The sequence below is a fragment of the Puma concolor genome, unplaced genomic scaffold (genome assembly GCF_028749965.1).
Source record: "Puma concolor isolate L17-30 unplaced genomic scaffold, mPumCon1.1.hap2 unalloc_scaffold_36, whole genome shotgun sequence".
NCBI lineage: Eukaryota > Metazoa > Chordata > Mammalia > Carnivora > Felidae > Puma > Puma concolor.
The window spans coordinates 1-26,615 of record NW_028240243.1 but is presented as its reverse complement, the minus strand read 5'-3'; the positions used below and the strand labels follow the sequence as shown (position 1 = coordinate 26,615).

Below are 26,615 nucleotides of genomic sequence, written 5' to 3'. Positions count from 1 at the left end.
AGGGCGAGAAAGGCTCCATGCCATCTACGTGGAGCCCAGTGTGGGGCTCGGTCCCACAAACCATGAGATCGTGACCTGAGCCAAAATCAAGAGCCAGGCGCTTAACCAACGGAGCCACTCATGTGCCCCTAAGATTTTTTTTTAATTTTTTTTTTTTGTTATTTTTTTAATGCTTATTTATTTTTTTCAACTTTTTTTTTTTTTTTTAATTTTTGGGACAGAGAGAGACAGAGCATGAACGGGGGAGGAGCAGAGAGAGAGGGAGACACAGAATCGGAAACAGGCTCCAGGCTCCGAGCCATCAGCCCAGAGCCTGACGCGGGGCTCGAACTCACGGAGCGCGAGATCGTGGCCTGGCTAAAGTCGGACGCTTAACCGACTGCGCCACCCAGGCGCCCCTAATGCTTATTTATTTTGAGAGAGAGCGTGCGCAAGCGAGCGAGTGTGTGCACGTGGGGTTAAGGAGGGTGGCAGAGAGAGAGGGGGAAGGAAGGAATCCCAAGCAGGCTCCACTGTGTCAGTGCAGAGCCTGATGCGAGGCTTGATCTCACAAAATGTGAGATCATGAGCTGAGCTGATACCAAGATTCGGATGCTTAACTGACTGAGCCACCCAGATTCCCCCCCCCACCCCCAAGATTTTGTTTTTAAGTAGTCTCTACACCCAACGTGGAGCTCAAACTCACAACCCTGAGATCAAGAATGACATACTGTTTGAGCCAGCCAGGTGCCCCCTAATGGTTAATTTGTTAAAGGGCAAAAGTCAGTACTTTTCCCCAACTCGTTAGTCTAATCTGAATATACTGTACATATAAGTTTTTGTCTCCATTTTTTTTGTTGTTGTTGTAATGGCTGAACAGTATTCCACAGTGTGGTTTTAGTTTATGTGACTGTTCTTCTGTTCATTATTTGGGTAGCTATGATTTTGCTATTAAAACGGGGCTGCGATACACATCTTTGCGTGTGCGGTTCAGTTTCCCAGTGAGATGGATTTCAGGGGAGAAGCCTTTGCAAAGTGGTCCTCGAAAGAGGTTGTGTCCGTTTCTGTTCTCATGGTAAAAGAGATGCTAAATACAGAATATTCTCAGTCTCTTAAATTGTCTGTCAGCTGGCAGGTGGATAATACCTCTTAAAAATTTTTATTTTATTTAAAAAACTTTTATTATACTCACTAGTAAGACTGAGTATTTTTATTAAAAAAAATTTTTATGTTTATTTTTGAGAGAGAGAGAGAGAGCAAGCGGGGAAGGGGCAGAGAGAGGGAGAGAGAGGATCCGAAGCAGGCCCTGTGCTATTAGCACAGAGCCTGACACGGGGCTCGAACTCACAAACTGTGAGATCATGGCCTGAGGCGAAGCCAGACGTTCAACCGCCTGAGCCACCCTGGCGTCCTAAGACTGAGCATTTTTAGTTCTTCACTATCTCTGATATTTTTTTACATGACGCCTTTCTCCTTATATTTTCCTAACTGGGTTTTTGGATTTTTGTTTCATTTATGTTTTTATTGGTCTGTAAGAACTTGTCATATGTATGGTAGTAGTCCTTTGCCTACGTATGTGTTCCATTATTTTCTCTCAAACTATTGCTTGTCTTTAAGTTTAGCTTGTACCGTACATTTCATGATGCAGAAATTCTGAATCAATCTTTATGGTCCCAAGTCTAACTTTATGGCTTGGGGCTTTTGGGTAACGTTTTATGAGACCGTTTTCAATCACTGCCTTTTCTTTTAGCACTTGTATGGTTTTGGCTTCTATTGCTTAGAGCATTCATCTATCTTTATAATTTTGTATGTTATAAGTTAGCAGTTTTTGTTCCTACACTGTCCGTTGATGGTCTGTATCCTCCATTGATTTGAAATATCACTTACATACTAAATTCTTAGGTATACTTTAGCACAGCAATGCGTAGATCATTCTTGACTTCCAGTCGGAATTGCTTTTTTCATTTCGATGCCTAAACGTTTTGACTTGCGAAGTGTTAGTCGTGACTTGCCAAGAGCTCCTCTAGCTTGGGGTAAAACAGGGTTGTATCAGTGAGTAGCACAATCTCCTTAGTTCATTTGAGCAGCTGTACTCCAGGAAGAAAGAAAAGAAAGCGATACTAACCAAAGCATGTGTTTGAGTCTGTGAAAGCAGTAGGTTTTCAGGGAGTCCCACCCTGTAGACTTCTACATACTTCTCATTGGCCAGAATTGGGCAGGTGACCTCACCCCTAGCTGCAAGAAAGTGTGGGAGGGGAGAATTTCTCACGGGGCAGATTGATACCTCAAACAAAATGGGGGTAAGGAGGAAGGGGTAAGTGGATATTGAATGGGGAATATCCCCCATCGGAGGGTCAGCTATATCGCTCATCTTTCTTGTTCTTCAGAATTTCCCCAGGTATTCTTAAGAGACAGAGGGAGAGGGGAAGGAAGAAAATGGAGGTGGGAGAACAGGGGTGAGAGGGTGATGATTTATAAAATAAAATGCTCAGGTCTTTAGTGTTCAGTTTGATGAGTCTTAACAAGTGTATATGGTTGACTCTTGAACAACATGGGTTTGAACTGCACTTATATGTGGCTTTTTCGAAAAATGCAGTACAGTACTCTAAACGTATTTCCTTTATGATTTTCTTAATATTTTCTTTTTTTTTAGTGCTTATTGATTTTTGAGAGAGAGAGAGAGAGAGAGAGAGAGAGTGCGCACGTGCACGAGCAAGGGAGAGGCAGAGAGAGGGAGAAAGAGGATCCAAAGTGGGTTCCGCACTGACCGCAGAATGCCCGATGCGGGGCTCGAATCCATGAACTATGAGATCGTGCCCTGAGCTAAAGTCAGACACTTAACCAACTGAGCCACCCAGGTGCCCCTCTTAATATTTTCTTTAGCCTACTTTATTGAAAGAATACAATATATAATAAATCTAACGTACAAAATACATGTTAACCAACTGTTAAGACTTCTGGTCAACAGTAGTCAATTTGTAGTGAAGTTTTTGGGGAATCGAAAGTTATACTCAAAGTTTTGATTGCACAGGAGGTTGACACCCCAACCCCTGTGTTGTTCAAGAGTCAACGGTATATCTGTGTACCGCCGCCCAAAACAAGGTATAAAATATATCTGAAACTCTAGAAACTTCCCTTGTCATATGTTTCTAATTAGTCTCCTTACCCTCACCAGTCATTTTCTGGTTTCGAAATCTGTGGTAGATTAGATCTGCCTGTTTTCGAATGTCATAGAAATGGGGTCATACAGTATGTATTATTTTGTCTTCTTTCACTCAACTGTGTTCCTTGAGATTCATCCATGTTGTTTGCGTTATCAAAGATAAAGCCAGGGGCGCCTGGGTGGCTTGGTCACTTGAGCATCTGACTCTTGATTCCGGATCAGGACATGATCTCACGTTTTGTGGGATTGAGCCCCATGTCTGGCTCTGCATTGACAGTGCAGAGCCTGCTTAGGATTCTCTCTCCTCTCTCTCTCTCTCTCTCTCTCTCTCTCTCTCTCTGTCTCCCCCACCCCCTGCTCCTCCTCTGCGTGTGCATCCACGCACACACACAGTCTCTCAAAATAAATAAACATTAAAAAAAATTTTTTAAAGATAAAGCTAGATACTAGTTCACGTGATGAGGACAGAGTTTAATCAGTAATTAACTATTCCAATAAGGAAAAGAGTCCGGAGTGAATGAAACTCAACTCCAGTTTGTACAGAGGAGATTTTAAAGAGAGAATGAGGGAGTAAAGTTGGGGGTAAATAAAGTCAGAAGTAAAAAATTACAAAAGCCAGGAAAGGTATTGGTTCATGTGAAACCACCTGGATTTGCTCACTGGGAGACAGGGACCTGATCTTTCAGTGTTGGCTAGAAGAAACAATGGATGCTTTCGGCAGCCTTGAGTTTTCTCGGGCAGGCACTAAGGGGTACCGGAATCATCCTAGGGGTGGAGCCTTGAGCTGTTAAAGTCTACATTAGTGTTTGTTTGAGTCTCTATACAGTAAGTCAAGGTTGAAGCCTAGTTGAGAAGAGGGCTCGAGGAACCTGGCTAGAGTTTGGTCAAGGAAAGAGTCTTTGTCAGTGTAAAGTAGTTTGTTCCTATACATCTGTGAATACACCATGATTTATTCGTGTGTTCTCCAATGATAGGGCATAGGAGTTGTATCGAAGTTTTTGGTCATTGTGAATAGGCTACAAGGGACATTCTTATACAGGTCTTCAATTTCTCTCAAATAAATGTCTAGGAATAGAATTGCTTAGTCACAGGGTGGGTATATATTTAACTGCTAGACTAATTTCCAAAGTGGTTTCTCACTTTACACTTCCCACCAGCAATATATTGAAACTCCAGTTGCTCAACATCCTTATTAACGTTCTGTATTGTCAGTGAGGGAGAAAGAGCATCTCGTTATGGTTTTAAATTGCAATTCCCTGGTGACTAATGATCTTAGGCATCTTTTTGTGTGTTTATTGGACATTCCTACATCTTTCGTGAACTGTCTGTTCAAGTCTTTTGCCCATTTTTGTTGTTAATGGTTTTTGGTTTTGACTCATTGGAGTTTATTATATATTCTGGATAGGAATTCTTTGTCAGATAGATATATTGTACGTATACATACATGGGTAGGAAAATTTAAATTGAAAATGTTGACAATAGCATCCAAACACCTAAAGTGGGTAGGAATAAATATAACGAAAGACGCAAAACAACTTTACACAGAAAACCGTAAAACACTGTTGAGAGGAAAACAAGAAGACTGAAATAAATGGGAGATACGCTTTGTTCATGCATTGGAAGATTTGATGTTTTGAGATTCCTGTTCTCCCTGACTTGATCCGTGGAATCAGTGCAATCACCGTCAAAATCCTAGCCATCTTTTTTTTTTTTTAGAAGAAATTAACAGATTGTTTCAAAAATGTATATGGAAACGTGAAGGGTCTTGAATATCCAAAAAAGTCTTCAAACGAAGAGCAGAGTTGAAGAACTTAAACTGCTTAATACTGCTTAATTTGAAGACTTGCAGTAAAGCCACAGCAATCAAAGTCTTTGGCATAAAGATAGATCAGTGAAACAGAATAAAGAGTCCAACAAATAGACCAAACACAAGTACTGTTGGTTGAACTTCACCTAGATTGTCAAGCCAATTCGGTGGGCGAAAGGGACGTCTTTTTAATGAATAATTCTGGGTAAAGTGGATATTCACGTGGAAACAAAATGGGCCTTAGCCCCTACCTCGTTGTGTACACATTAATTTGGGATGGATCATAAACTGAAATATAAAAGCTAGAACCATAAATCTTTTATATGAAACCATGAGAGCATATGTTGACAACCTTGAGGTAGGCAAATGTTTTGGATACAGAACCAAAAAAAGCACTACTTACAAAGGAAAAATGGATGCACTGAGAAAATGAACAGGCAAGACAGACTGGGAGAAAATATTCAGACTACATGTGCTTAAATGTTTTATTTTTTCCAAAAGAACTTCAGCATTATTCAGGCCCATGACATCCTGTTACTATATTCTGTATTAACTGGGTTTTTTGTTTGCTTAAGTCAGATATGAGACATTGTACCATGGGAACTTTCTGATTGACTTCTCCTACTTAACTCACCTTCTTGTGAATGTTGGTTCCTTTTTCATAAATGCCTTGCCCACTAGTCAATGAGTACTTACAGTGGAGGCAGTAGATTTTAGGACATATTAATCCTTGTAAAGTAATTGGATGTTAGCTGAAGCCAAAAGGCAATACCAGTAGCCTCTGTCGGGAAGAAACGATAGCGTGTGAGTTAATTGAGGCTCAGTTTTGTTTTTTTTTTTTTTTTTTTAGGTGATTCAACACTTAAGGCCTTGCAGATCTACTTAAGAAAGCAACAGAGCTCACAAGAAAGGAAACAAACTGAAAGTCTGTTTAGGTACAAAGTCTGTTGCCCTTAAGACTTTGCTTCCTGCCTTCCATTTATAACCAAGAATAAAACTACCAAGAAATAGAAACAAAAAGAAAAAAAGAGACTAAAAGAAAGAACAATAAAATTAATAAGAGGTAGAGCAGTATCTTAGGCTAGTATGCAGTATGTAGTTCAAATTTCAAACTTAAAAATTGACGCTAAGAGTATCGGATTGATTTTTGCAATTGCATTTAAGTACGTTGTATGTATGTGTATGTGTGCATACGTTACATATGTGTATAATGTACGTATAAATGTGTGTGTACACATATACACACACACGCACACGTAAACACACACACATACACACACACACTGATATCATTTAAGCCACTGAAGTGTCGGGGGAGGGATCCAAATCCAGGTGGGTAAATAGGTTTGAAAAGCAATAGAATGAAATTTTCTCTTTTTTTTTTAAATTTTTTTAATGTTTATTTATTTTTGAGACAGAGACAGACAGAGCACGAACAGGGGAGGGTAGGAGAGAGAGGGCGACACAGAATCTGAAACAGACTTCGGGCTCTGAGCTGTCAGCACAGAGCCCGACGTGGGGCTCGAACTCACGGACCGTGAGATCATGACCTGAGCGGAAGTCGGCCGCTTAACCGACTGAGCCACCCAGGCACCCCTAGAATGAAATTTTCTATAGGGTTCTGCAGCTTGAGGGACCGACCTTCACCTCAGTCTGTAAAGCAGTGCCTCCCACGGGGGGTCACTATGAGGGTTGTAGGCGTTCCGTTCCTATTGGTCAAGCATTTGGAATGATGCCTGGCATTGTAGTCAGCTCTCAGGAGTGTTGACAGAAGTAAAATGAACCTGGCCTTGATCCTCACTGGCTGGGAGAGCGTGGAGGGCCCCTGCCCTTTCCTTCAGGTGAAGAAATCCCTGGCGGAGAGCGTGTCACCCCCTTCCTGTTGCAGGTGGTACTCATGCCTATATGGCAGAGTCAGTAAATGCTCTCGAGTGAGTAGGCGGTTGGCCCAGATCAGTGTTTCCCACGGAAGGAATGTGAAATGACTTTAGGTGGCACACAGATGTTTGAAATTTTAATAGTTAGGTATTTATTATAGTGTGTGTTAGAAGAAAATCCCATATAGCACGTCAGACCTGAGTAGTAAAGAAAAGCGAGTTGATTTAAAGAAATGTTACACTGAACAGGTGGCATGTGAATGTCATGAAAATTTCGAAAGCAATAGGGATTGACCGAAGACTGCGAAATAGGTCTTCCCAAATCTGAGATTTTTGATGCTTTGGGTTTTAAACAAAGTCAGGATACACAAAGAGAGGGGCTATTTTCTGGGTTTGGGCAACAGAGGACTGTGGTGGGGACAGACGGACAGACAGCAGCACTAGGTGCACAGCGTCAGTGTAGAGGCGACCACTGTTCACCTTTTGGTGCCTACTCTGGGAAGTCTCGATATGTATACTGTACATGTATGTATATTCACGTGTACGTGAATGTACGCATTCATCTAACAGAATTGGGAACATTCTGTACATAGAATTTTGTAGCTTGCTTTGTTCACCTGATAGCGTAACCCCAGGTTCAGTGTTCTTACCGAAACCTTTTTGTGTTCATTCTTGACTATTTCTTTAGGGTAAAATCCTAGAAGTGGGATTGTTTGGTCATCGCGTAAATATAACTCTTCAGCTTTGAGTACCAGCAGCCGAAGTGCCTCGTGGCATGGCAGGGACAGTTTACAGTTCTGGCGGCTCAGGTGCCCTCTTTCTCATCCTCACCAAAGCCGGGTTCTATTAAACGGTTTTGTTGCTGATTTGATAGCAGATATACTGCTTGCTGTTTCTGCTTTCATTTTGCATTTTTGGGTTTCTTTATTTTGTATATTCAGTGGTCACTTGGCTCTTTGGTGAACTGCCCATTTTTGGCCTTTCTTCTGGGATATTAGGATTTTTTTCCTTACTGATTTGTAAGTTCTTTATGTTTTAAGGATGTTACTCTGTGATGTCACGGGTACTTTTCATCGCTTAATTTTGCCTTTTATGTTTGCTTATGATATCGAAGCTTACTGTTGCTCATGTGGTGAAGGCAATACTGTATTTGATCCATGCTGTGACACACGTTCTCACGTCTTTGCCATCAGCTGTGATTTATTCTCGATGTGTCCCGCGGTCACTGCCAAGTCGTGTTAGAGTTGTCATTACCTGTGCAAGTGGATGTGGTCATTGTTGCTTGCGGCATGGCCGGAGGACTACACCGTCAGCTCTTGGGTGCTTCTGTCCACGTGCCTTTTAAGGGCCATTTGCAGAAGGAGCACAAATCCTGATGCTGTTGGAGAACCATCCATTGGTACCTCCTGATGAGATCGAGAAAGGCTCAGTAACAAAACCTGCACCTGGACGGTCGGTAGCGTGGAAGGAAATCTTGGAGAGGATGATGGTGATCTCTTGGGGATGCAGCCTTGCCAATGCCCTTGGCGGCCCGAAGGTCAATATCGTGTGGAAACTCACAGATACCCCAAAAGGGAAGACTTAACCCTCTTACTGCATTCATCCATTCCCTTTCAATCCGTTTAAATAAGCACAAAAGGGCTTTTGCAGGAGCGTCTGGCGGCTCAGTCAGCAGAGCATGCAACTCTGGATGTGGTTGTGAGTTCAAGCCCCACGTTGCACACAGAGCCTACTTTAAAACTAATTAAACAAACAAGTAAACGGGCTTTTTCCAACAAGCACAAAATTAAAATTGTAAGCAATAAGAAAAACATTAAGCTAACTAGCTGGCAGGGTTTCTTCTTTCTTTTTTCAGTCTTATAATTGATAATGTCTTAGATGAAATATGGCATATAGTTCATGGAGAAAAAGTTTAAAACATAGAGATAAATTAAAACACACACACACACACACACACACACACACACACACACACACACACCAGAAATCGCCAGTTCCCTAGTCCTTGTCTGTAGATACGCACATACACGTGTTCACGGGCACGTTGGCTACATAGGTTCTCGGCCTACCATTTTTCCCTTCACGGTGTCTTGAACATCTTGGCATGTCTGATCCTTCTCGTTCATGTCTGAGATGACCGGTTAGTGTTTCCTTGTGTGGATCCACCATGTTCAGCTGGGCTCCCAGGGGTGACAGAATTCTAAGCTCTGAAGCAGGTTGCCCATCTCCCTTTGGCACTCCCCATCAGCAGTGCCCGCTAGTTCTTTGACCCTTACTCTTCTTAGCAGTGCTCTGTAAATCTTCTCATGTTAGCCGCTCTGAAGGGCAGATCAGTGACATCCCCCCTTTTCCTCCCACAAACCACTGGCAGTCTTCTAGATCTGGAGACCAGAAGGAGACGCATGTTGGAAACATTAGAAAGTGGGAGTCATAAGGACTTGTGACCAGATACGTTTGTGTTCTGTCCCCACCTGTTACGTTTGTGCACCTCGCCGTGGTTTGGGGCCGCTGCACGTGGCTGCAGAGGTCTCTCCCTGGCTCCCACCACCCGCCTCTCTAGTTTCTCCTGATTCTCCGCTGTTCTCCAGCCTCCCTACCGACTTTCTGTTACTGGAACATTCCAAGGCGGTTCCTGTTCAGAGCATTTCTGTCTGCTCTTCCTCCTGTCTAGAACCCCTTTTGCACAGCTTTCTCCAGTTGTGTAAGGACCCAACTCAGCCCATTCCCTTTTCAGAGAGGCTTTCCCTCTCACGTTCTCTAACGTAGGTCCATCCGTCCTCCGTGCTGTTGTCCTTCATCTGTCACAAGCCCTTCCTTATCTTCGTGTCTGGTTCACTACTGTATCCCCAATGGCTGGCACTTAGCAGACCCTCACCAAAGATGGCTTGATGGAATCAATAGTATTAACTAGACGGAGAATACGGTTGAGAGGAGGGGAAACTGCTCCTTGTCATCCAGAGGAGGGCGGTAGTAAGTCCAACGCGGAGCTTGTGGAGGGGGGCAACTCGATCAGCTTTTCAGCAGGTAGGGCTGCTGGGCATTGGAGTGAGTGCCTTCTTTGTGGTGCATAGTCAGGCAGTGGCTTGGTGTTGTTGAAGGATTCTGGCATCGGATGTCAGGGTTGACCAGGTCAGTTCCAAGGCCGCCTCCAACCCTTAGGTCCATGTTTGATGTTCGCATCACTAGTCTGTGGTTCTTGGACTGCAGATACGGCCTTTACCACTAGATGGCACTAGGTGATTCCTTTGAGGCCGGTGCCCCTCAAACCCGCCAACAGTGAGAACACCATCTTCTCTCTTTTTTTACTTATTGAAGTATAGTCGACATACAATGTCACATTAATTTCAGGCGTGCAACATAGTGATTTGACAAATCTACATATTACTCAGCACTCACCACAGTTACGTGTCCTCACATCTGTCACCGTACTGTTATAAGAGTAGTATTGACTGGATTCCCTATATTCCACTTTTCATCTTTGTGCGTTACTTATATGACTGGAAGTTTGTACCTCTTAAGCCCTCTTTGCCTATTTTGTCCATCCCCCCGCCCCCTCTGGCAACCACCACCTTGTTCTCTGTGTTTAAGAGTCTATTTTGTTTGTTTGGAGAACAGACTTTTCATTGCATTTTACCCCAAACACCCACCTCAACAAAAGCTTCACAAAACCGTCTTAACTCTTACAGTGTGGAATGCATACTGATATTTTCTATTTCACTCTATTCGACTGCATTTTCACAGATGGAGACTTGCAGACTACTACACTGATTTTATTATACGGGTGGGCCATAATTCATCGTTTGAAAAGCACCGTTTTAGACAGCTGAGCCTGTTCACCCTTGGAAAACTTGGACAGTCTGGGCCCGTAGCAAATCGTGTCCCTTAATGAGTGCTTTGTGCATTTCCGTGCTGACTTGCTGCCTCGAGAAACCAAAAGTATGTGCTTCCTTATGTGTGTGTGTGTGTGTGTGTGTATGCGGATGTGTGAACGTGGACACGAGAGAGACTGGGGGGGGATAGGTTTGTACAGGATTAGCACCGACCACAGTCAAGGCAGCGGTAAGCCTTGTCAGTGGACGTAAAGAGAAGATATCATATCTGCCTCTGGGAGCTCAGACTCTAGCTGGGTAACAGTCACTCACCCCTTCCCCTCTCCGCTTGTTCATCAAGAAACAGGGAAATGAGCTCATACACTCAGGATATCACTTAGGATGCTTCAGGGTGTAGCAGGTAACAGAAGCCTGACTCCGTTTGGTTTAAGCGATAAAGACATTTGGAAACTCTCAAAATGTCTGTGGAGAGGTAGAGCGGGGTGCAGGCCCACAGTGGCTCGGCCTTAAGGATCCAGGTTTCTTCCATTACATGTCCTTGTCCTAAGGCTGGTTCCACTCATGGTTGCCAGGAGACCTTAAGTGGTCATTGGGGTTTCAGATCCCTGGCTTAGAACACTAGAGCTTTGATTCCCTGTCGTGTGGCCTGGGGAGAGGTTAGGTTACTGTAGCATTTTCCAGGCTGTAGTGCATGCCAGAGAGGGTAAGCTACAACGGCATTTTCTAGGTTGTAGCTGTTCTGTTTATTTGTTCCTGGTTTTTCCTTTTACTCCTTAAGGGACGTGAAATGACAGAAATGACAGAGCCGGGGGAAATACTTAGGGAGTCATTGGCGAGTTTGACAAAACAATTCTAGATCTCCTTTCCTGTGGACCCAGAACTTCTGGTTGAGTAGGGTTGTCTGAATAGTTCTGGCCAGTGAGTTTGCCGAGTGAATAAATGCTTGCACGTCTTCTGGGTGAGGGATGAGGTGAGGTTATATGCTCTCCAGTGTCCTGGGAAAGGAATTAGCAGTCAGAATAAAGAGAGGTGACACATGGCCGCCGTGGGAAGGGTGAGAGGAGTGTAAGTGAGCACCTCGGCGGATGGCTGAGTCTGTTTACATTTGTAACGGAGTGCTAAATGGGAGCGTGTTGGCCTTGTGAAGTAGATGGTTTTCTTCCTTGACCTGGTTCCCGAGAACCTGAATCTACTGACGTCTACTCACCTGCCTCCCTTTTTATCCCTTCCAGGTTTGCAGTAAGCATTGGCTACTGGCATGACCCTTACATCCAGCATTTTGTAAGACTGTCTAAGGAGAGGAAGGCCCCCGAAATTAACAGAGGCAAGTGACCCCCTCCCTTCTCACTATTCCCTCATCAGCTGAGAGGCCTGGGGTTTTAGGGATTCACTCTTTTTTTTTTTTTTTTTTAAACAATACAAATTTATTATCTTACAGTTCTGAAGGTCAGAAGTCAAACATGGGTCTTACTAGGCTAACATCAAAGTGTCATCAGGGCCGTTTCTTTTGGAGACCATAGGGGAGAGTCTATTTCCTTTTCTTGTCTACCTTCTAGAAACCACCTACATTCCATGGAAGATGGCCCCTTCTCCATTTCAAAGCCAGCAGTATAACATAGGGATTCATTCTTAACATGAGAGTTCCAGTGTTCCTTCTCTCCAGTAGTACATGAAAGTGCTTATTTCCCCACATCCTCACCAACACAGTGTATTATGAAACTCTTCATCTTTGTGAATCTGAGACATGAAAAGTGGTATCTTACAGTAATTTTATTTTAGATTCCTCTTATTTTTGGGTGAAGTTGAAGATCATTAGGATTATTTTTTTAAGATCTTTTTTAAATGTTTATTTTGAGAGCAGGCTAGCGAACGAGAGTTCACTTGCTTGCAAGCAGGGAGGGGCAGAGAGAGAGAGAGAGAGAGAATGAGAGAGAGAATCCCAAGCAGGCTCCATGCTGTCAGCACAGAGCCCGATGTGGGGCTCAAACCCTTGAACCGTGAGATCATGACCTGAGCTGAAATCAGGAGTCGGACACTTGCTTAGCCCACTGAGCCACCCAGGTGCCCCAAGATCATTTTTATATGTTGAAGAGCCATTTATATGTCTTTTACTGTGAACTGTCTGTTCATGGAAGGAATGACTTTTTTTGGCCTTGTTAAAGTGATAGTAACACTGTTAGGCTGTACAAGTCATTTCTATCAAGGCAGTGAAAGGAATTGAGACAGGAGGGTGACTTAGTCTCAGCCAGATTGAGAAATTGGCCAAACGACCATAGTTCTTGTGGGTGCAGGGCATCTTGGCCCTAAAGACGGATCCTATGGGTAGTTTCAATGAGAAATGCGAAGAAATTTTAAAGTGGTGCTTCCTGAGAATAAGGACATGGTACTTACTTTGAGCTGAGGGTGAAACCAGGCATCAGTAAGATTGGACGAGGCCTGGCTAAGAGGCCTTAAGCCTCCCTCCCGCACTCTTGAGGACGCTTTCCTAACAGACGCTGCAGAGGCAGGGCCCCACCATGGCGCCCTGGGTGCTGGGGGCCCTGGGCAGCAGGTCAGCCCTCCGGCCTTCCTTCTTCCTCTCCCTGGGTTGGCATCGCTAGACTAGGGCCCCATAGTAGGAGAGTGCTTCCCAAACAGCGTGTGGGGAGCATTTTTAAAATTTTTCCAATGTCCAGTCCGTTGTGGGTGATAACTCTGTAACCCACGGTAAAAAGGATCGACTAGAAAAGTGAAATGGAAGAGACATGTAACGTTTACTTATTTTTGAGACAGAGAGAGAGACAGAGCGTGAACAAGGGAGGGTCAGAGAGAGAGGGCGACACAGAATCTGAAACAGACTTCAGGCTCTGAGCTGTCAGCACAGAGCCCGACGTGGGGCTCGAACTCACGGACCGTGAGATCATGACCTGAGTCGAAGTCGGACGCTTTACCGACTGAGCCGCCCAGGCGCCCCAAAAGAGACATGTAAAACGGCAAGCTCAAATTATTTACTAGTAGAACCCATAGACATGAAATCCCTATGTCAAATTGCAGTAAGTGTCTAAATGCCACTCAAATTTTGTTCTTATAATAGTAATACTGTAAGCAGAAGTGTTTAGAACACAGATCAATATTATCTTCCTTTGACCCTCTTTTATTTCTTGTCTCCTCTGGTCCAGCTTCCCACGCCAGAGCTTAACAAGTCAGTTTATTAGGCACCATTTGCCTGTGCACCGCCCCCCGCCCAACCCCGCCTGTGATGTTTTACAAACATCGAGGCTCTAACCCACACAGGATGGAGATGAAGGGAGCACGATAAGAAATATGGCTGTCTTTGCTTTGACATTTATCTGCCCCATTTCCTGACCCCAGAATACTTTCCAGACGGTCTCCCAATTTTGAGTTTCAGCAGAATTCAGAGTAGCTTTCACTGAGCCAGGAAAAAACACATTTCTAAGAGATCCCATGTTTTGATGTAAAATATTTTTCTTTCATATGTAGAATTAGGGGACGTTGCGTTTTCCTTAAGGTAGTTGATCCAACCATTGGATAGATTGTGCTTCTTTTGGTTCAAATGGCTTTAAAAAAAAAAAAGAAGAAGAAGAGAATGTTAAAGTCGTTACTTCTCCCATAAGGTCTATGGATAACCTAAACCGCTACCCCTGAAGAAGGGCAGAAGTGTTGCGTTTTGTTCTCCTGGTGTGGTGAACTTGGCAAGGCTTATTTCCATCATCACTGAGTCATGGCTTGTCTCTGTCTCTCTCTCAGGATATTTTGCTCGCGTCCATGGCGTCAGTCAGCTTATAAAGGCATTTCTACGGAAGACAGAATGTCACTGTCAGATTCTAAATCTTGGGGCTGGGATGGATACCATCTTCTGGAGACTAAAGGTAAATTAAAAAATACCGCCCCCTTGTTTCCCGAATTGTTTAATTTTCTGAAGGTTCCCACCGGGTTCAAAAATGTCAGGGGCGCCTTGGTGACTCTGTCGGTTGAGCACCCGACCCTTGACTGCGGTTCAGGTCGTGATCTCTCGGTTTGTGGGTTCAGGCCCCGCATTGGGCTCTGTGCTGACGGCACAGAGGCTGCTTGGGATTCTGTCACTCTCTCACTCTCCCTCCCTCTCTGCCCTTCCCCCATCTCTCTCTCAAAATAAGTCAATAAACATGTTTTTAAATGCTAGAAATATATTCAAAAGGAATGCGGTGACTGCCTGTCTCGCGTCCCTGTCCCCATCTGCTTGCACCTGCTGTGCCACCACTGTCAGCCACGTACGTGATGTCACCAGGGCCCTACATATGTGCCTTGCTTCTTAGCTCCTGCTGTTACAAACAGGGCTTTTGATCAAAATCCTTGTATACATTCTCTGCGTGTGTGCAAGAGCCCTGCCAGTGGAGTAGCTGAGACCAGGGGCCCATGCATTTGCCGTTTTGACGACAACGAAAGACTTTACTGTCGTCGTGACGGTGTCTTCAGTATGGCTTGGAGATTTGCAAGGCTGGGTGATGGTAGCATGACACAAAGCCCTTTTAAGTTTATTTATTCATTTGGGGAGAGAGAGAGAGAATCCTAAGTGGGGCTTGGATGCGGGGCCTATCCCACGGAGCACGAGACCGTGACCCAAGCCGAAATCAAGAGTCAGAGCCCAACTGCCTGAGCCATCCAGGTGCCCCTCCATTCTCTGATTTGGTCCCTCACCTCCTTCGTTAGGGTTCAAGAGCAGGTTTAATTACACTCCCTCACAGAAGAGGAAATGGGTCCAGTTAGTGGCAGAATCAGGACCACAGGCCTGGTCTTTGATTCCGGGCTGGAATTGTAGCACCAAACCTTTTCTCTACAACGATCTCACTGATTGCGTTTTCTTTTTTGTAGGTTTGTACAGATCTCTCTCGGTTCTCCTGTCAGGTCGGTCATGTGGCAGTCATGGGTACGTGCATTTCCCCAGATTCTTGCAGAAGTACACCAAGATAAACTAGAGTGTGTGGGCCTAATGCGACCTGAGTGTGTATTTTGTCCCTCATCAGCTCACCCGATGAGGTCTTTGGTCATCGGTGCCCCCAGCCTCTCTCTCACTGAGGCGAGAAATCAGTGGCCTCAGCACAGCCTTAGTATTAACCGGTTGCCTCTGCATTCTTCATTCAGGATAAGATACCTAACGTTTCTGAAGGGCGTGCACATCCATGACCTCGGGAATGAACATGAGAGCTCTGCAGGTGGGGGGGGGGGGTTTACCCAGATGGGGCAAGGCGGGCTCCGAGAGCTTGTGCCGTCCCCAGGTGGGACAGCCAGTGGCACTGGAGCATGGAACAAACAACGGACTGCAGTTCGTCCACGTCCAGATTCCCTCCTTGTTCTCTCCAGAGAGCCCTGCGGCTGCTCGGGGGGTGGGGGGGGGGCTCTTTGCTATAGGTCGGCGGTGCCTCTGGGCCTCAGCGACCACGGTGTGGTGGAAGGAACTGGAAGAGAATGCAGTGGCAGAATGTGTGCGGTGTGAACAGAAGCCACGGGAGAAACTCCTCCTTTGGGCTTGACACCCTTTTCGACGTGGTCCCGTGGTTTGGTTTCTCCCCCCGCCGTGTAGGTGGGTTAATCATTACTAAATCTGAGATTTTTATTTCTGAGCAAGGTACGCTGAAGCTCATGTGCCCCTTCCAAGAAAAAGGTTATCTGTGAGGAGCGAGGAAGGAGAATAGTGCAGGGTCTGAAAAATTTGGTGGAGTTTTTTCGTTTTGTTTGATAATGACATTAGTTATAAGGGTTTTAAAAAAACCTGAGTTTCTTTTTAGAAAAATGATGCTTGTTTGCTCTTTGGAGCAGGAGCTGAACGGGCCAAACTTAGGCTGCCACCTGTGTTGGTAAATAAAGTTTTACTGCCAACTCCCAGTTCCTTCCATCTTCCCTATGGCTGCTTTAGCCCTACGGCAGCAGAGTGGAGAAGTCACAGCAGAGACCGTCTGGCCTGCAAAGGCTAGAGTACTGGCTGTTTACAGCACGTTCGCTGATCCCTGTTTTTGAGCTCTATGTGCTTCTGTAAAAGAGGAGGGGAAATCTCGTCGGCTAGTCTTGTCGTCTCGTGCACCTTCCACCTGGGAGGGTCCCCTGGCTGCACCAGCAGAGGCTTGGCTGTGGGTCACAGGCTTTGTGCTGCCGCTGGTGTGTGAGCTCGTTCTGTATGACGTCAGGCCCCAAGACCAGTCGAAGGGACAGTTGAAGGCTCTCACCTTCAAGCAGCGAGTGAGAGTAGGGTGCAGGAAAGCCAGTACAACCCCAGACAAAGAATAAAGGGTGAGTGAAATCCTTTAAGGGACCTCAGCTTCTTGGTGTCTCTTGAATCCTATTTCCACACGGCCAGAGGATCAAGGACGCAGGGGGTCAGTCTCAATATGGCAGCCTGTGCAGCGGTCGGCCACGTTGGATCTCCTTTGAGCCTACGGGATACTCTTCCTCACGGTTGTCCCCGGCTGCCCTCCGGTAGCTATCCACGGTCCTGGTTGCCTTCCATGCCTCCTGTGACGTGCAAGCTACTGGCGAGTGGAGTGTCGGAAGGGCTTAGGGAATCCCAGAATAAAAAGTTGAAGCGTCATGTCCCACAGCCATTTGTTGCCCCTTTCCCAAAGGCAAGAAAGAAGATGTCTGTTCCTTAAAAGCTCCAGGTGTGCCTTTTGGAAGCTCTCCCTCCATGGTGACCCCTTAATCGGCATTCTTAAGAGGGCAAGTAGCTGATGAGTGGGAAAGCTCTTTAGAAAGTCAGAAGTCCTAGACGAGCTATAGGATTATATGCTGTCCTGCATTTGCTTTTGTTCTCCGGGTCTTCTAGAATTTTAGCGTGTCCTTAACCTCATATCATGTGAGCGAAATCCTTAGAGGTTGTTCTGGAATTTCCTAGCAAAAGTCATCTTCTGGTATGCTCTAAACGTTTCCTCCGAATATCTTCGGACAGCTTTTTACCCGGCCCTGCCCTACACACGGGCAGGGGAGCGCGGCAGCACCGAGAGAGAACGGTTGAGATCGGTGAGCGTGTCTCTTCTGATGGGTCAGGAGACGGTCTTTGTCTCTGTCTTCCTGTCTCCCCCTTCCTCCCTCCCCTTTTGTCCCCCAGACCAGATCCCCTGAGATTTTCCAAGGGCGAGGGGTAGCTGGCTCTCACAGTTCTGACACTTGCCCTCAGGGTCACCTCCTACTGGAAAATGCTTGCTTGTGATTGCTGCCCCCCCGCTCCCCCCTGCCTGTCATGCTGTCTTGGGGGGCCGGCTCCCTCTCTGTCCCTGCTGTCCATCGCTCGTTACTGTGCACGTAAATGGTGTTCTGCGCAGTTGCTCAAGTCAGAAAGAGGGGTGTCATCCTCACCCCAGCTCTTCCTTAATCCCGGCCCACACCTGTGAGGCCCACCACCGGGTTCTGGGCACCAACCGTTGTCTTTTTCTTGGTCTTTCTTTCCACTTTAAGTAAGCGGCTCTGTACTTGTGGAATGTAAGTACAGGTGGATACGGAGGCGTTAGAAGAGCGCTTTGGGGGGGCGCCGGGCAGGTCACCAGGTTGTGGAGCGCCTTGTTTCTTTCCCCAAGCCTCAGGGGCATCGGGAGCTGCTGCAGGCAACACGCAGGGTGTCGCTGAGGGTCCAGACAGCGGTGTCCTTACAGTGTGTGCAGTTGGCGAGCTGAGGAGGAGAGAATGCGTTCATGAATACGCATCGGGGCTGAGGGACCGGTTGGACATGACAGAGAATGTGCTAGGATGGCCAGGGGGCCAAGGGGAGAGCAGGCCGTGGATGTAGAAGGGGGAGCAGGGTCGTGTGTGTGTGTGTGTGTGTGTGTGTGTGTGTGTGTGTGCGTGTGCGTGCGTGTGCGTCTGGCACGCTTTTTTACTGCAGCCCTCAGTAAAGATAAATGTACACCCCAGGCCAAGACCTAATTCTAAGTACCCATGTCAATAAGGTTTTTAAGTTTATTTATTTAACTTGAGAGAGAGAACCGGTGGGGGAAGGGCAGAGAGAGAAGGGGACAGAAGATCCAAAGCGGGCCCTGGCCCCTACGTGGGGCTCAGACTCTCGAGCCGTGAGATCATGACCTGAGCCAATGTCAGACACTTAACCGACGGAGCCACCTCGGCGCCCTGTCCCCGTGACAGTCAATGATAAAGGCACACACGTGGCACTTACTAAGGCAGGTCCTGTTCTGAGTGTCCCTTGTGTGTACTTATTTCCTCATTACTCCTCACAACCCCGTGAGGTGCTGTCCCTGTCTCTGCTTCGCAGAGGAGGGAAACTTGGCCCAGGGAGTGGAGTGACTTTGGGGCCTCGCAGCAGACAGGCGGTGGAGCTGGGATTCGAACCCCCGTCCCCTGCTCCAGAGCACCTGCCCTTTACCACCCGCTGTATCCTCCCCTCACAGAAAAAAGTAAACGTGTCACAAAACAGTACTCACCCCCACTGTGTGCGATGCTTCGGCATTTTTGCTGTTTTATTCCATTTTATCCCTCAAATGCTGGTCAGCATTGGTGTCCTGACCCTCTCTGAGTCCTCTCGATCTGCTTTTTGGAAAATTCTGTCAGGTCCTACTCCCCCAGCGCCTCCACATACCCCCACCTCCATCCCAGGCACTGGTCCCCCAGTTCAGGCTCCCCGTGACTTCTTCCCTGGACAGCTGTGAACCCCTGACTCCTGTCTTCCATCCATTCCCCACGCGGAGACCACAGTAATCTGGAAAATACATCTCTGCCCATATCGTTCCTGGATGTCAAACCCTTAAGTGCCCTGATGCTCTTCGGGGCCTAGTACTCGCTCGGTACATGAAGGTGGTCAGTAAATGTAGGAGTGAATACATAATTCTAAAGCTTACTGCGTGTTTTTCCTCAGGATGAAGATCTTCTCCCAAGTAAATATTTTGAAGTGGACTTTCCCATGATAGTCACGAGAAAGCTGCACAGCATCAAGTGAGTATGGCTTTGACCAGATGAGAGAGCCCGGTAGGATTCAGGGGCAGCGTTCAGGAGGTGGCCCGTCTGAACGCCAGAGACCTCATTTTAGGGGACTCTTCCCTTTTACCCCCTTCCCACCTTCTTTCTGGCCCCAAGATCCCCATTCCAAACTGTCTTCAAAATGAAATGTCCCCTCCCTTGCAACTCTTCTGTCCGTTAACGTAATTTCTCTGAACACTTAATAGAAATGACCTATAGTGGTATAATTTTAATCTGAAATTAAAAAAAAAATGTTTTAATGTTTTATTTATTTTTGAGAGAGAGAGAGGGAGACAGAGTATGAGTGGGGGAGAGGCAGAGAGAGAGACAGAATCCAAAGCAGGGCCCAGGCTCTGAGCTGTCAGCACAGAGTCCCACGTGGGGCTCGAACTCATGAATCGTGAGATCATGACCTGAGCCAAAGGTGGACACTTAACCGACTGAGCCAACCAGGCGCTCCAATAATCTGAATTTTTATGTGTGCTCCGGCTACTTCTGTATCTCCAGAGCATAGAAAGGGGCCTGTCTCACAGCAGATGTGTAGTAAATAGCGTTTGAATGAATAATGGGAGGCCAACTTGGCCATTTACTATATATGAGATAGTATGGGGGCCACCCTGAGTCCATGTTTTAAGAATTCTGCAGTTATAGATGACGAGTTTGTGAATCTTTGCTGAGAGCTTTTGGAGCACCATGTGAAATGCTTCACTCAGATGATCTCATTCAGCCCTCAGAGCCGACTCAGGAATGACATGCTTTTATTAGCAGTTGAGGAAACCAAAGCTCAAAGAAGTTAAGCTAATTTCCATAAGGTTACCTGTTGACAAAGGGGTAAAGCTGAAATTTAAACCCTGACCTCAAGCCCAAGGTCAGATTTTCTCAGTGGTTTTTAACGTATACTTCTTCCCCTTCTTTTTAACTTAGTCATTTAAACAAAATCTTAAGTCTTACATTTAAAAAAATTTTTAGTAAACATTAAAACTTTCACCTTGTCCTTTAAAGAGGTGTAATTCCCACAAGCTAGAAATAGTTTTCAAGTTTTTTTTTTTTTCTAACTTACCCTATGGAAACAAGTTTTCCCCTTTTCCAAATACAAGATTATATTACACGGAATGTGCATTTTATCTAAAAAAATTTTTTTTTAATATTTATTTATTTTTGAGAGAGGGAGACAGAGTGCAAGCTGGGGAGGGGCACAGAGACAGGGAGACACAGAATCCGAAGCAAGCTCCAGGCTCTGAGCTGTCAGCACAGAGCTCAACGCAGGGCTCAACCTCACGAGCTGTGTGCGAGATCATGACCTGAGCCGAACGGAGTTGGATGCTCAACCGACTGACCACCCGGGCGCCCCACGTAGTGTGCATTTGAGATGCGCTATGGCATCTGACGCTGTGCAGCCACAGAATACGACCTAGCTTGTTAGGACACCGAGTCAAATAAGAGCAGGTGGGCTCTCACTTAAGCCTAGAGGAGGTTTCTGGGGTGAAAGATGTGTGTATGGTGGTTGCGATACGGAAATCGGCTCTCTGCTGTCTAATTTTTTGCACATTCTGGAGGAGAGCAGAGTCATCACAGAAATGTTACTGAACGTCAGGTCTGAGTAGGAATCGGTTTGTTTAGTTGTCTGTGGTTAATAATGGTTAAAAGTTTTAATTGAGTGAGCAGAAGCAGGAAACGAGAGATGGCTTGGAAAACACTGGAACGTTTGGAAACATATCGCTAGCCTATCTTTGGCGATTTCTCCGTCTTGAGTGTTTCGTGATCAGTTTGTGACTTGACGTCAGGTTCAGAGTGTAACGCTTACTGACCTACTCTGACAGCTGATCCACTGAATTTTTCATGTGTGTGCCTAGGGTCAGACGTGATTAAGCAGCAGGCCCTCTGGAGTCGCCCTTGCTTTGAGCAGTAGCGGTACCTATTGGCCATTTCGGTAGTGGGTGTTTGCGTTTTTTCACTAACTAAGCTACTTGACTCATTTCTCTCTCTTTCCCATCTTCCCATAGACACAAGCCTTTCTTATTACAACCCATTATAGAATTACATTCAGAGGACACACTGCAAATTGGCAAGTACCCTTAACCTAAGTAATACAGTATGGGCTACCTCTCTGCTTTTCTTCCCCTTTCTTTTTAAAGATGGTGTGTGTGTGTGTGTGTGTGTGTGTGTGTGTGTGTGTGTGTGAGCCTGCGCGTCTGAGTCTGCGCGTGTGTGCACATGAGGTCACAGGGTGTATACTTCTGCATCACATTTACTGTGAAGGAACTTGAAACAATTTTTTGTATGGCCCCTCTTAGGTGTCCATAGGTCCCAATCTTAAATCTTTTGAAAAACATTTCAGTGAGTTGCAAACATTTCAAATATAGGAGCTTCTTCCCGAAAATCTTTTCCTTGGAAAAATCCAGTCCGGCAGCCTCAGACCCTGACTCCTACATGGCTGCTTCGCTGAGAGGGAATGCACATCCCCACCGCTGTTGTCTCGTACCTGACCCGCTTCACCTGTTACGTTAGGTCCTTGGCCCCGGGGCTCAGTTTTTCCCCGTAAGTTTTCAGTATGAGTGTTTCCAACAACTCTTTCCTCCCTTCTAAGCCTTTGAAACTAAGATCACAAACACTCTTCCAGAATGTCCCATTGTGTTCAGTGTGTGTCTGACAGAGAAGTTCAAGGGGCTTATTAATAATTCAGGCCAGAAAACATGCTCAGAGAGGATGGCCTTAGATGGTGGGCACAGAGAACACAGGAAACGTCAGGCAACTAGACAGGCCTCTACACCAGCACAGTGCCCTCGTCACGCTCCTAGTGAACAGACTCCCACAGAAACTAATATCTCCTCCATCCTTTGTTTCCGTCGTACAAATTTTTAAGTAGAACCTCCTCAGGCTTTGCCATTGGCTGGCACATCTGCTTTCTCTACATTGTAGCCGTCACACTTTTCTGTGTATTTGGTTAATATTTGCGTCAGGGGGCGCCTGGGTGGCGCAGTCGGTTAAGCGTCCGACTTCAGCCAGGTCACGATCTCGCGGTCCGTGAGTTCGAGCCCCGCGTCAGGCTCTGGGCTGATGGCTCAGAGCCTGGAGCCTGTTTCCGATTCTGTGTCTCCCTCTCTCTCTGCCCCTCCCCCGTTCATGCTCTGTCTCTCTCTGTCCCAAAAATAAATAAAACGTTGAAAAAAAAATTTTAAAAAAATATTTGCGTCAGAAGGATTAGCTGTAATGAAAGGGTTAGCCCTTTGCGTTGCCTTCGACCCATCAGTGTAGAAACAGCTCAAGTAGAAAGTAAAGACCCTGCGTAATCTCTCCCCCCACCACGATAACCACCGTGCAGGGTGTTTTCTCCTGTGGATGGACAGTGTACCTAGAGGCAGGTAAATATCACGCGTAAGAAAATACACATGGAAATAGAATCCCGTGCCCGGCCCGCAAAAGGTTCAGTAAATTTTTGTTGAAGGAATGTATGCCTATATTGAATAAATAAATATATATGATGTAGATCAACATGCATTTGTTGAAAGAGGGAATCTATACTTCTATAAATAAATAAATACAGTTTTATGTATAATTTTAGTAAAGCGAATCATTTACACGTACTGTTTTGAAACTTGTTCTTCGTGCATCCTAGTGAAGCACGGCTGTCTTCATGTTGCCATATTAGATCTACCTCGTTATTTCTGGTGACTTCGTAGTACTCCTCTGCATGGAAATTCCATTTTACTTAACGTCTTCGCTCCTGATGGTCCTTTAGATTGCCGCCTTCTTTATGGTTTCCTGTGAAACAGTTTTGTAGAAAGCCTAGTTATAGGTGCATATTTGCAGGAATTGCCAGTTCAAAAAATTGTACCTTATGAATTCTAATAGCTACTGCCAAGCCGTGCTTCAAGACCCTTTCGACTAATTTGTATTTTCACTAGAGTAGATGAGGGTTCTCTTTCCCTACACCCTCGCTAACACTGGCTACTACCATTTTTAAAAATTCCTGCCAGTCTGCCAAATCTATGAATTAAAAAATTTTTTGTAACTTTTTTTGTTTGTTTTAAATTTTTATAACTTTGAACGGGCTAGTGGAACGGAGTACCCTTCCTTCTGTTGGCCTGTGGGATTTCTTTGTAAATTTCCTTTGCTCATATATTTTCCAGTTGCATTGTTTCATTTTCTTTTCAATTTATAGGAATCCTTTACAACATAAAGCAATGTTCTTTGATATAAATCCCTCATCAACTGTTGATTGGCAGATTTCTTTCCTAGCCTTTCACTTGGTTTTTAACTCTGGGTTTGTGTCTTGTGTAGGCAAATTTTCTAGTCCTGTCCTTGATAGTTTTTGATCTTGCCATCATACTGGGAGAGGGACAGTTGAAATAAAAATTAATGAAAATACAAATGTGAGTGAAAATTTGAGAAAAGTGATAGGCGATGATAACACTGACACACTTTCACTGAAAAATTGCCCTATTTCATTAAACCTTTGAGGCTGTGATTGCAAGAATCACACTATTTATTTTCCATCAGGAAAGAAAAGGTGCTGCTAAGTTAAACCGAAACGTTATTGACTGATGCATCCTCATTTCAGAAATGTGAAACTGAGAAAAAATACGCATCTTGAAATTGATCATTTCTTAAAGCTGAAATATGCATGAGGTGAAACTTAAAAGTATCTAAATGGGCACACAATGAAAAGTAAGTCCGAATGAGTAAATCAAGGGGGACGTCTGGGTGGCTCAGTCAGTCAAATGGCCAAGTCTTGATTTGGGCTCAGGTCAGGATCTCACAGTTCATGAGTCTGAGCCCTGCACTGGACTCTGTGTTATTAGCACAGAGCCTGCTTGGGATTCTTTCTCTCCCTCTTTCTCCACCCTTACCCCACTCTCCCCCCACCCCCACCCCCCGCCATCTCTCAAAATAAATAAGTAAATGAACCTCCATGTACCCATCACGGAACTTTTAACTGTGGCCAATTTCATCCGTTCCAGTGGTTCTAAAAGTGTAGTCCTGGACTAGTGACATCACCACTGCGGAGCATTTGTTGGAAATACAGATGTCTAGCTTTTGAAAGAATTTGACAAAATGTCTACTTCTGGAAGATCTGCTACATCAGAAACCTGGGGGGTAGAAGCCATCAGTCTGTTTTAACAAGCCCGCCAGGTGATTCTGATGACTGCCAAAGCTCGAGAACCACTATAGAAACCAATTCTGTCTGACCTCTGTGGGAGCATTTTCAAGCAAATGTCATCATTGTATTTGTAAATACTTTAGAAGCTATTTTCTTTTAAACACAGTATCTCACAAATTGGCACGACATTTAGAGAGTGGCCAGCCGATCGGTACCAATACTTAAATAGGTTACCCTTTGACCTCCTAATTCTACTCCTAGAGACCTACTTAACTGGACAGGTGCTTCATGAGGTCTATACAAAGATGCTCATCGCAGTGCCTCAGATGGAGAAAATTTGGAGATACCACAGGCCTAATCGTGAGGGCTTGGCTGAGTAAGTCGTTTTATCCACTGATGGAATGCTAGGAAATCATTACAGACGATGATGTCATTGATATTACTGTTAAGTAGGAAAAGCAGTTTTCAAAAGAAGAATTGGCCCTGTTTTCTTTTTCCTGTGTGATGTGTGTGTACGTATTTGTGTGACAGAAAATGTGCTTATGTTGTGTGTATGGGGTTATGTTGTATGTATAGAAGAAAGACTGGAATGTTCTATACCAAAACATTAATAGTTGGAAGATGTGATTTTCGTTCATTCCACCCTCCTCCTTCCTGATTTTTTTTTTTTCCTTTTTGCAGTGGGACATGTATTTGTGTAATGGAGAAAAAATAATTTAATTTTGAAAAGAAATCCATTGAAATGACCATCTCTGGATGAATTTCTGTTGAAATGATAATCTCTTTCCAGATGGACACCTGTTGGATTCAAAGAGCTATGCCATTATTGGAGCAGATCTCCGAGATTCACCTGAACTCGAAGAGAAGCTAAAGAAATGGAACATGAATCCACAGTGAGATCTTGTTTTAACCTCTTACGCGTTTGTGATTTCATGCGAATACGAAATAAGGTCAGGTGAAAGTGCAGCATGAGACCCGTGTTCCGTTTTTAATTCTGAAATGTTTATCATTTCATGGCTATGAGGGAGGTTTTCTAAGTTTTTGAGAAGCAATGTTTCTCCTGTTTTCACATCAGAATCACGTGTATTGCTTTTATGACATACTGATGCCTAATACCATAAAGTTTGAGAGAAGATAATTCTATGTATAGAAACCTACAACTGCAGGGCGCCTGGGTGGCTCAGTTGGTTAAGCGTCCAACTCTTTGATTTCCGCTCAGGTCATGATCTCACGGTTGGGGAGATCGAGCCCCATGTCAGGCTTTGCGCTGACAGCTTGGAGATTATATTAAGTATGCGTGTGAAAGCAGTTGAACGGAAATTGGCGCATAAGCTATAATCTGTAGATTATTACAGTTGCAGTGGTAACCAGCAGCAACCCGCTGCGAACGTAGAAACACACCATTTGGGCAAATGTGCTACATAGCCAGGGAAATAACCACTTACAAATCAGGAGAGCTCTTGGGATGCCTGCGTGGCTCAGTTGGTTAAGCATCCAACTTCTGATTTCGGCTCAGGTCGTGATCTCATGGTTCATGAGATTGAGCCCCACATTGGGCTCTGTGCTGACAGAGCCTGCTTGGGATTCTTCCTCCCTCTCTCTCTGTTCCTCCCCTGCTTGCCCTCTGTCTCTCTCAAAATAAGTAAATACACTTAAAAAAAAATTAATCAGGGGAGCTCCTGATAGGCAAGTTTGCCTCACTTCTGGAGATTTACAAAATGGATAAGGAACAGCGGCTATCACAAGTATTAGAATTACATCCATAGTTCTCTGGGGTTCATTTGTGCTCTGTGTTTTCCTCCGTGGGCTGTTTTCGCTTCACTTAGACTTCTCTTCTGAAAAGTATTAATCCTGTTTTTAATATTGGCGAAGCTACCTCTTAAAACTACACTGTAAACGTGTCTAACTTTTCATTTTCAAATAA

General features: G+C 45.1%; 1 protein-coding gene and 1 long non-coding RNA gene across 5 annotated transcripts in view; one reads left to right on the top strand and one right to left on the bottom strand.

Annotated features, from left to right (window-relative positions):
• LOC147571250 (leucine carboxyl methyltransferase 1-like) overlaps positions 1-25,603 on the top strand; it is a 30,141-nt gene extending 4,538 nt beyond the window's left edge. Inside the window, exons 2-7 of one of the 2 annotated variants that reach the window (XM_086696492.1) lie at positions 5,800-5,884; positions 11,889-11,980; positions 14,404-14,525; positions 19,490-19,566; positions 21,594-21,655; positions 25,482-25,603. In XM_086696492.1, coding sequence (XP_086552618.1) covers positions 5,800-5,884; positions 11,889-11,980; positions 14,404-14,525; positions 19,490-19,566; positions 21,594-21,655; positions 25,482-25,588 — 545 coding nt within the window. In that variant the 3' untranslated portion in view covers positions 25,589-25,603. The remainder of the gene's footprint in view (positions 1-5,799; positions 5,885-11,888; positions 11,981-14,403; positions 14,526-19,489; positions 19,567-21,593; positions 21,656-25,481) is intronic. The other variant, XM_086696491.1, reaches the window with a different exon arrangement.
• On the bottom strand, positions 13,630-23,385 carry LOC147571251 (uncharacterized). 3 transcript variants are annotated; one of them, XR_015247578.1, is made up of 4 exons: positions 23,176-23,385; positions 19,059-19,161; positions 18,046-18,292; positions 13,630-14,450 (listed from the first exon to the last, which is right to left on the bottom strand). It is a non-coding gene; the product is annotated as an uncharacterized LOC147571251 (long non-coding RNA). The 3 variants fall into 3 exon arrangements; XR_015247579.1 differs by having other exon boundaries at positions 13,630-14,213; XR_015247577.1 differs by lacking the exon at positions 18,046-18,292 and having other exon boundaries at positions 23,176-23,382.
• Positions 25,604-26,615: the final 1,012 nt, after the last annotated feature.